Source organism: Wolffia australiana, chromosome 11 (genome assembly GCF_029677425.1).
Source record: "Wolffia australiana isolate 7733 chromosome 11, ASM2967742v1".
Lineage (NCBI taxonomy): Eukaryota > Viridiplantae > Streptophyta > Magnoliopsida > Alismatales > Araceae > Wolffia > Wolffia australiana.
The window spans coordinates 568,711-579,331 of record NC_135845.1 but is presented as its reverse complement, the minus strand read 5'-3'; the positions used below and the strand labels follow the sequence as shown (position 1 = coordinate 579,331).

The following is a 10,621-nucleotide window of genomic DNA, read 5'->3' as shown; positions in this document are numbered from 1 at the left end:
TACATAATCCTTCTCACCTTCTCAAACATACATGATAGAGATTTATTTCCCTAATATCTGTTCCCTGTGGAGATGATCCTTACTCATTACTAACTAATTAAATTATTTTATGAGTAACTGTTTATAAATATAATTGATTGAACTCAATTTCATGATGCCATAATTTTACCCCTAATTTTGATTTTATCAGTGCTGAAGAAAAATCAATAGAGTTTAAAAATTATTGGTAAAGCAAAAGTAGGTACACTCCTAATACCACAAGTGGCTGGGATTAATCTAAGGCTTCTAGTTTGACATCTAGTATAAGGTAAGCAGCAAGATATGAGAGGCAGATGTCCTATCATGTGCCACTCAATTTCATGAGGTAACTGTTTCCTTTTTTGTAGAAGGCTCCCATGTATGAAAGGAAGAGCTGCAAGACCCGACGCTGTAATGCATCATGACACAAGTGTAATCACAACCTAGCAGCATTCCCCACTACACTCTGTCCAATGGCTGCCAACGGCACAAATGGTGCAAATTGTTGTATATAATGTCCATATTCATCCCTCAAGTCATGCATGAATTCTAGGACTCCTCGAAGGATGACCATGATGATTTTTGAAGATATAGATGCAGATCAAAGCACAAGTCTACTTGGGGGCCATGAAGATCTGCATCAAAGATTATGTGAACTCATGCCACATATGCCAGCGAAACAAGTCAAAGATAGCCACACCTGGCATGTAATTAAAATCCCTACCAATTATGGAGGGATTTCAGGATGATCTATCAATGGACTTTATTGAGAGGTTACCGTCATCTGTAAAGTACAATGCAATATTGGTGATAGTGGACCGCCTTAGCAAGTATACTTGTTTTATCATGGTACGTCATCCATTTTTTGCAATTGATACTTTGGAAGTGTTCAATAGGGAAATCATACATCTTTATGGAACACCCAAGACCATCATCTCCAACAACGTCCAAATCTTCACAAGTGCATTCTGTAATGGAAGGACCCTCCCACCATCCTGTGCCATGGCTCCTCGACATCCCCAATCGATGTTATCGATCAATTTTTTCTCAGTCATGATGTGATACTGAAGATGATGCACCAACATCTCCATAAATATCAATCGTTGATGAAGTTGGTGGCTGACAAGAAGAGGGATGTGACGTTTCAGGAGGGAGATGTGGTCTCTTGAAGTTGCATTCTTATTGAATGAAATCCATGGCAAAGAGGGTGAATGAGAAGCTGGCACCCAAATACTATGGATCCTTCAAGATTCTGCAGAAGATTGGCAAAGTGGCCTAAAAACTGGACTTACCATCTCATGTATTGATCACCTACTGTTCTATGTTTCGAAATTTAACATGGCGTGTGGTGACACTACCAAGACGGAGTCCAATGTGGCCTTCCTCTCAAAGGAGCTGGAGTGATGATTCATAAAAGTTTTAAAATAAAACAAAAAAATGAAAATTTTACATTCCTAACGTGTCCGTCCAGCATCTGCAGACTAGAAATGGTTGTTCGGTTCCTTTGTGCGAATTTGTGTGAACTGTTCATTCTGTTCGGTTTTCCGAACAGAAAAATATCAAATTCGAACAGATCATTGCACAGACCCATGTGCAGTTCTATTGTTTGCTTTGTGCAATTTTGTTCTAATTTTGATCGAATGTACGAATTTTGTTCGAATGTGCGAATTTTGTTCGCTTTTGCACAAAAAAAGAACAGACCAAAGAACAAGGCCCTGTGCGGTTCTTTTGTGCAAATTTTTTTTATTCTTTTCAAAAGAACAGAACAGAACAACCATGCCTGCTGCAGACGTGGGCGGCTTTTCTCCCCAAAACAAAACCAAAAAAAAATAGAAAAACCGTCCCGTCCGCCTCGGAGCACTTAACTCAAATGGTAACGTAACAACTCTAGAGACTCTATGACAAATCACTAATGGGCTACCAGCATCCATCCTGGATCCAAGGTCAATTAACTCTTGGAGATATTACTTAGGTTTTAGTCAACAAGTAATTTCAACAAGTAATTCTTAATGAGGTTATTATGCAAGTTAAGCTTAACTAATGGTTATTTTGTAAATTGTCAATCAAAAAGCTCTATAAATAGACTGTTCTTCTCGTCTCGGGTAGAGCAGGCAGCGAAGTCGGGGAAAGTTTGGAAATTTGGAGCGGGAGCAATCGGAGATCGAGCGATGGAGGCGTCGTCTTCTTCATCGATCGCTCAGAGGACGTGGGAGCTGGAGAACAACGTGATCACCATGGAAGGGGCAGATGCCGACTCGATCTACTTCTACGACGAGGCCGCGCAGAGCAAGATGCAGCAGGAGAAGCCTTGGACCAGCGATCCCCACTTCTTCCGCCGGGTGAAGATATCCGCCCTTGCTCTGCTGAAGATGGTCGTTCATGCTCGATCCGGTGGGACGATCGAGATCATGGGCGTGATGCAGGGGAAAACTGATGGCGATACTTTTATTGTGATGGATGCCTTTGCTTTACCGGTTGAAGGCACTGAAACTCGCGTCAACGCCCAGGCTGATGCGTATGAGTATATGGTCGATTATTGTCAGACCAATAAGCAGGTGAGGGTTCTTCCGATTGTTGAATAATGAAAGAATTGATCATTTCTCTATCAGTTTTTTTCTAGGATTTTTTTTCCCGATCATGGTGACTTCAATATATTTAATCGAAGCGTGTAGTTCGAAGTGAATTTGAAATGAAGCTATGATTGGAACATTCTTCTTCATGAAGTGATTGGGAAAACCCTAATTCGTGTGTTGCGTGCAGTGAATTTGTTCCGTTGATATTTAAATTCTAGAGGATGTCCTCATATCTCGGTCATTCAACGTCATCTACTTTTTTTCAATCGAGGAAACCCCAGTATACTTACTCGGCGCGTGTAGTTCGGAATGGATCCGGATTGGAGTTCTGATTTGAACATTGTTGTGTATGAGGGGGAAGAATATGAGCAATGATTTGGAAAACCCTAATTCAAACTTTTTTAGGATTCATCGTGTATTCCATAATTACTTTCAATTGTATTTTGAACTCTTACTCGGCAAATATATGTTAAGTTGGGGAGAGATTTTTTCTCATGATAATTATTCTCCAAAGTACATCTCTGATGATTAAAAAAAGGCTTCCAACTTGGGCCTTTTCTTAGGAATTATCGACGTAAATATGTCTTAATCATGTAATATTAGCGGTCATTTAGGTCGAATGAGACTACATTTTTTCCATTTTATTTCTTGAAATAGTGGGATTTCATACTCAAACCTTCAGGGTTCGTCTCTGTTCATTTTAATCATGTTCTAGATAATGACGACGACAAGGATGAAAAATGACAAATCATCATCATCATTCGTATCATCACATCAAGGACAAATTCGCCATTGTCCATAATCATCTCATCATTTGCCACGTAGCAAATTGGATGACTATATGTGGGAATGACAACAACACTGACAGTTCTTCATCGTCAAGCTACCCTTGTTGAAGCTTGTCGAGCTTCTAGCATTTTTTTTCTTTCTGTTCGGGTTTCGGCTCACTGACCTTGACAGGAGTTTTCGTCATCACCAATGATGATGATTCGTCATTCATTATCACCTGGATGACGACGATGATAACAAAATTGTCATTGTTGTTCTCATCTCCTCTTGTCACCTCTTCTGTCAACCTCATTCGGATGACGATAAACGATGACAAAATTGTCATCATCATTGAGAATCATTTTATTTTTTTTTCATTGAGAATCATTTGCAGACTCTCAAGGAGCGAATGATGATGGGTTTTAGACGACGTTGATATTTTCGTCATTGTCCTCAAATAATACTCAACATGCTCTCCCAGGTTAAGGGAAGATTATAAGTACTTAAATGGAACTTCTCTAAGGAAGAATGATAAAAAATTTTTTTTTTTTTGAAAGAGAGTGATAAAAACATGACTGACAGGGCTTGGGAATCGTATCAGAATCCTAGTCTGAAAGCTTTATTTAATGAAAATTTTCATATTACCTAAATTTTTGTTTCCTGGAAAATAGGCTGGAAGGCCAGAGAATTTGGTGGGCTGGTACCATTCCCACCCTGGTTACGGCTGCTGGCTATCCGGCATCGACGTTTCGACTCAGATGCTTAATCAGCAATTCCAGGATCCGTTCTTTGCCCTCGTCATCGATCCCACAAGAACAGTATCCGCCGGAAAGGTAGATATCGGAGCTTTCAGAACATATCCACAAGGATATAAGCCGCCAGATGAACCTGTTTCTGAGTATCAGACTATCCCACTGAACAAAATCGAAGACTTTGGGGTTCATTGTAAACAAGTAAAGTCTACTTAACCTGCTCCTCTTTCTTGTGTTGAGTTTTTTCTGTCTTTTTTCTGAAGAATCATTACGTTCCAATGCAGTATTATTCTCTGGATATTACATATTTCAAGTCTTCTCTGGACTGCCATCTCTTGGATTTGCTGTGGAACAAGTACTGGGTGAACACACTTTCTTCCTCCCCACTCCTGGGTAACAGAGATTATGTAGCTGGGCAGATTTTTGATCTGGGTGGGTCTTATTTTTATCAATTATAAATATACTTATTTTATCTCCTCGCTGAAAATTTGTTTTGTAATCTCTCTGAGTGATTTTTAGCTGAGAAACTGGAGCAAGTGGAGAATCAGTTGGCACACACCCGCATGGGATTTTTGGTCATGGCTTCCCAGAAAAAGAAGGATGTGAGCCCATTTTCTATATCCAATATTTATATTTAGACGATCTCCTAATTACTGATTAAGATGCAAGATGACAGATAATACTTTTTAAAACGGTTTGTGTCCTTTTTTATTTGCAGGAAGAATCCCAGCTGGCAAAGATCACCAAGGATAGTTCCAAAATCACTGTAGAACAAGTTCATGGGCTCATGTCTCAGGTGGGTTCCCTTTTCAAGGGCATTAACTTAATTCCATAAGATTATCGGTTAAAAAATTAACCCTTTTTTGTGTATAGGTCATCAAAGACGTTCTCTTTAATTCTCTTCTGAAGCCCGACACCATGCCTTCGGATCCAGCAAATTCACCGGATCCAGATCCAATGGTTGAGGCTTGACCCGCAGACCCGGCATTATCGGATCCTGGGATCTGGGTTTGGGTTTTCTTTGTTTGGTTAACTTTTGTTAGTGCGAGATGTCAGGTCAATCTTAATTTTTTCCTTGTGAACGCAAGGTTTTGTACACAATAACTACAAATCTGATGGAGCCAATTACCCGGAGTACCATGGTAAGTGTTATTTTGGGATTCAAATTTGGATTTTGCAGATTTTATCCACCATTTTGTGGGAGTGAGGGAGGGAGGAATCCGGATGCTACTGTAAATTGTTCAGACCTTCATATGTGACTGGTGTGTTTTCAAAACCTGAGTCTCTGGTTCTGGCCGTGTGCTTGTCATCAATACAAGGGATAATCACAAGGGAAAAATCAAAGGAGGAACAAAACAAGGGACAGATAATGTAGAGAATGAAGAAAAATATTGGAATTAACAGAGGTTCTCTTTCACTATGGCAAAACTCCCCCCCAACTGTAATTCCAATTAGGGTTCAAATCTGATACATCCAGCTTGTATCACAAAAGGAATTAACCAAGAATAACACGATTAAGCTCAATTGCCATCAAATCATGAAATGTCCAAGAATGTACTGATGAATCTGTGTTGGGAGAGACAGAGAGATGAAAAGAAAGGTAGAAATGGAAACCCTGATGGACGAGTTCTCCGGCCGCGGATGGATCCTCCGCTGTTCCAGCCTCCGGCGCTCCGCCGCTTCTTCCCGGTTTCCGATAAGACTTCCAAGAAAATGCCTCCCCTCCCGACGTGGGTTGCTCCTCTCTTTTAAACTGATTCACATGTGCGAACATTCGCACGTGCTATCATAGCATTCTTCTATTGGAAAGCCGATGATACGTTCTTGTGAAGAACAGATCAAAATCCCACCCAAAGGAAGGGGAGAGTATTCTTGCATTTGTTAACCCCTCACCCTTTCTTACATTCTCGTGATGGGGGTTGACACATACCCAACAGTTTTTCATCCCATGTCGGGTTCGGTATGCCCGAATCGATCAGATGGGACATCACGATTGATGAGACGTGACATGAAAGAGTGTGACATGTAGCTCGCCAAATCTTCCCTTCTGTCGCATGCCCTTTACTTTTGTGTAATTCTGTCATATTCTGTCACATGTCAATTGCTGTCATATCATTTACTCCGCGTTTTCAACCATCATGTAAGGTAGGGTTCGCCCAACCGATATCCGTCCGTCATCCGGTATCGGACAACCGATATCCGATATCGGTGAAAAAATGGGACGGTGCCGGATATCGGATATCGGATGATATCCGTCTTTGAGGGGTAGACAGATATTGGTACCGGATACCGTAGGTAGAGGGACGCAACGGATACCGGATGCCGGGTATCAGTTTTCGATATCCGGATATCGGAACCGATACATATCAATCTATGACTTACTTGCATTAGCATCGAATAATTTTATTCTATTTTCAATCTCAGTTAATATATATAGTGCAAAATTTTTATTTTCTTCCATATGGGATAACAGGATTCGAAGTTTAATGTAAACTCACAATCCCATTATCCCACATGGAAGAAATTAGAAATCTTTCTCTGTATATATTAAATGAATTCGACAATACATTATATGGTAAAATTATAATTTAATCTATACTCACTATATTTAATAGCCCTTATATTTATTTATTATTTAATATAATATCCCAGCGTCCAATAAATAGAAGTGAAAAGTTCTATTTTCTTCCATATGGGGTAAAGGGATTCTGAGTTTAACACCAAACCCGAATCCTGTTATCCCATATGGAAAAAATTGATAATATTTGGCTGTATATATTAAATCGGATGTATAATCAATCAGAAAGCTCTCTTATTACTCTCTTGCCCATGCTAAACCATTCTGATCGCTGAATATTTATCTGTTAAAAATATTTTTTATGTATCCTTTCGATGCGGGTATCGAAGATCGATATCCACACCCAATATCCGATGTCGTCATCCTCCCGCCTGAGACGGAGACGGATGCCGATATCGAGACGGATATCGGTATCGGAGATTGTCACTGTAGCAACCGATATCCGATATCTGGATATCAAAAAAATGGATACCAAAAATTGCCTTTCCGGTATCCGATACAGCATCCGTCCCAATACCAGCATCCGGTATCGGTATAGGGACATGCGAACACTAATGTAAGGGCATAGTAACAAATAAAATAATCTCTTTTGTCTTAATTAGTTGTTTTAAGACCTAAGTTTGTGGGCCTTATTGCTGAGTCAATTTAGTCCTTACTGTTGTTTATCATGTTGGAACTGCTGTTGCCAGAGTTTGTAGATGCCATAACTGATGTTCTTGTCAAAGCCCATGAGCTGATGACATGAGGTAGTGTTATTTATTTTTGTTATTATTTATTTAATCATATAGGTGACAAGTGAGGGGGAACCCAGACCAGTGGGCCAGGGTGATGTGGCAGCGTATTGTTATTTAATAATTTATTACGTAACTATTTACTTTTGGCAGTCTGAGGATAGATGCTTATCTCATTTTTTGTTTATCTTGCGTGTCTACTATATAATTTAATATGCCATTCACTTGTAAGATGTGCACATAGTTGGGTCAAGCATTGTCTCTGAATGATACTTATGAATATCCACCCTTCCCCTGTTCATCCTGTAAGTCACATATACAACATACAATTAAGGTAGAAATATGAATCACTACAGAAAGAAAGAAAGCCAAGTACAAGAAAGCGAAAATGTACTTACCCAATAAGCGTGAGTAAAAAGCTGACCTATTGTCTAATAGATTGATCAGGCATAAAGACAGACCTACGCAAATTTTTTGGCCACATCTACAGTTCAACCATCATAGAAACCACGAACACAAGAGAAAAACACTCCATCCATGACACGTATGGCTAGAGTAGAGAGGTGATGAAGACCCTAGAGATAACTAAGGAAATTATAGTTTAGGTCATCTATCTCGCATACTCACCATAGATAATCATCAGTAACGAGGGGTTCATGATCAGGTGGAATTACAACATTGAGATGAGTGTTGAATCGCCAGCCTCAAAGGCACTAAAAGCTGCTACACAAAAAATAAAGGGGTCATGAAGGCGGAAGCTTATAGATTTTCTAGTGAATGTCCCTAAGGTGTCTTTGATAGTGATGCATGGACCACCAATAATTCACACAACCTACTTAGTATCATTCTTCATAAGATGGACAGTCGACGGGATCTATGTGAGGATGTCTTTAAAACTCAAGAGCTTGTGGGAAAGCACAACAATGAGAGTATGAGCATAACTGTGCTCCGTTCATTTGAAGATTTTTGGCTGAAATTGAAGGTCGCTAACAACCTAATCCCCTGTCACCCTTTTCTCATAATAGCCTTGAAGACAAAATCACTTTTCAACGTAGGTTTCTGCTCTTGCAATGAAAAATACCTCAATAAACAATACGAAGGTGATGATGTTACTTGTGAAAGAGCTCAAAAAATTACCTATTGTAACTTGATAGATGATTTACAAAAGATTTATCAAAATAATTATCATGAAATCCATTTATGTCTATTATTTCGTCTCTCAGGATTATGTGGAAATTTTAGTTACAATTTTGTTTCAGTATTTTGGAAGTTACAGGCAAGAGGAGGAAACTTCAAGAAGCAGTCCAACAAGGTCCAAAATGAAGAATCTTGAGTTTCACAGGTCTTCAACTGGTTGTGAACTGGATCCTGAGAAAGATTAAATATACATCAGTATACAAGAGAAGATAGAAGTAACAATAGGGAAAGCAAAATAAGATTCCCATCTTAGCCTTTTTTCTCTACTTGGACGGGGTCATCGCGTTCAAAACGTCATGCCCTAATGCGGAAAATATTGAGCTTCTTGCCTATGTGAGGTTTTGGTTGGGTGCTGACAATGCACAATGTTTCCATGCTAGTGAGGACTAGGGGATTTCTGATGACGATGAGTAGTGTGAGTAAAACTTCTACATTTTTTTGTTATCGACTTTTTCAGGGTATGTCTGCATCATGATCACACAAATAAGGGAGTCCTATAATGTAGATTTTTTGGTTCTTTCCATTGTGTTTTTATAAAAGGATATCACTTAATCTTTGTCGTGGAAAGTCAATAACACTTGGTCACTTTTTGTGTATTTTAGAAAACATCATGGGGCATATTAAATGCACAAATTTCATTTTTCAAGAGAATAAGGTAAATTTATGTTTAAAAAATATAAAAACAAGTTTATCTCATCTAAAAAATATGTTAATAGATTTAAGACTAAAATATGTTAAAAGAGAAGTCGGGTAGGAAAATGAGCATAACAGTTGGTTCCTGAAACCTAAGTATATCATGAGAGTCAATATTTCCTCTATTTTGAGTATTATGAAAATACCCAATGATATTAACAGCCCAACCGTCATTTCATAATTATAGGGATTTTGAAATTCATGACTACTAGACTGGTGCTTTGTCATTAGAAGTATCATATTTATTGTCCACAACTATTCATACTTTCTCATCAATCCATAAATTGAACTTTCTTATTACAACATTTGATGTTATTTTTCTTCCCAAAATTACAGGAGTCTTATATATACTTCCAAGCTCACTGCTATATCCTTCTTTAAATGTAAAACTCACCATTTAGAATATTGCTGTTGCATGATAGAATTACAGATAATAAGTTATATCATTTTTTATACATCTTCCTATAAACACATTAATAAGCACTTAATAGAGTGTATTGTCTTCACGGAAGTAGTATTTCATTAATTATAATAAAATTTTGTACTTTGACCTTTCTTTCTCCCTTATCATTTTAAAGACTAGTAAATATGTTTTGATTTATTATTTTTTTGAATACTTGTCATAAACGTTATCAATATGTTACGTTGTATTACTTCATTTGTGTTTACCCCTCGACATTTGTCATGACACATTCATCCATCCAAGTCATCGTGTATTCCATTACTGTTATAGACTCCCAAAAACATCTTCCATCATGTCTTTGTTTCCTGTCATGCCTCTCACGACATGATAGAAAGTGTTGAAACCTAATTAGAACCCGTATCATGTTGAACTAGTTGGGTTTTGAGGACATGGTCAACATGATCCATTTACAAATTTCAGCGCAAAAGATACATTTAAAATAATTCAAAAATAGATGATCAAATCATCCTTGTACTGGCCAGATCCACAATTTCTTGGTTCTTCAAGAGAGACATGTTGAAATGTTCAAGTTTCCTACCTTTAAACATATATGTGTTATCCTCAGAAAGTTTGATCTCCCTCATCTCAATGAACCCATTATTGATCCGACTTTATTGTTTCTGATCATACGAGGAGAGGACACACAATTAGAAAAGGGCGAAGAAGGATAGACACCTAAAGAACTCGTGCATGGTTGAATTTTGCTCTAGGCTTTCTCCTATTTATACTTAACATTATTATTTTTATAAATACCAGTAAAGTTTTAGCATATCTTCCAACGTCTAAATTATCATTTGTATTTGAGCCTCTAGGTCCATGTTTCAATCTAGCCAATAAATTTAAGAATC

At 38.2% G+C, this 10,621-nt stretch overlaps 1 protein-coding gene across 1 annotated transcript; it reads left to right on the top strand.

The window, feature by feature from the left end:
- Positions 1-2,129: 2,129 nt before the first annotated feature.
- Positions 2,130-5,277, top strand: LOC144709679 (COP9 signalosome complex subunit 5-like). Its single transcript, XM_078583292.1, has 6 exons — positions 2,130-2,573; positions 4,031-4,312; positions 4,396-4,543; positions 4,631-4,713; positions 4,830-4,907; positions 4,985-5,277. The coding sequence occupies exons 1-6, from the start codon at positions 2,187-2,189 to the stop codon at positions 5,081-5,083; spliced, it is 1,077 nt and encodes a 358-aa protein (XP_078439418.1). The 5' UTR covers positions 2,130-2,186; the 3' UTR covers positions 5,084-5,277.
- The last annotated feature ends 5,344 nt before the right edge of the window (positions 5,278-10,621 follow it).

Bases quoted from the DNA above. Each gene is read 5' to 3' on its own strand.
- LOC144709679 (XM_078583292.1), top strand. From the start codon at position 2,187: ATGGAGGCGTCGTCTTCTTCATCGATCGCTCAGAGGACGTGGGAGCTG. The intron at 2,574-4,030 runs GTGAGGGTTCTT...CCTGGAAAATAG, and splicing joins ATTGTCAGACCAATAAGCAG to GCTGGAAGGCCAGAGAATTT. The intron at 4,544-4,630 runs GTGGGTCTTATT...AGTGATTTTTAG, and splicing joins TGGGCAGATTTTTGATCTGG to CTGAGAAACTGGAGCAAGTG.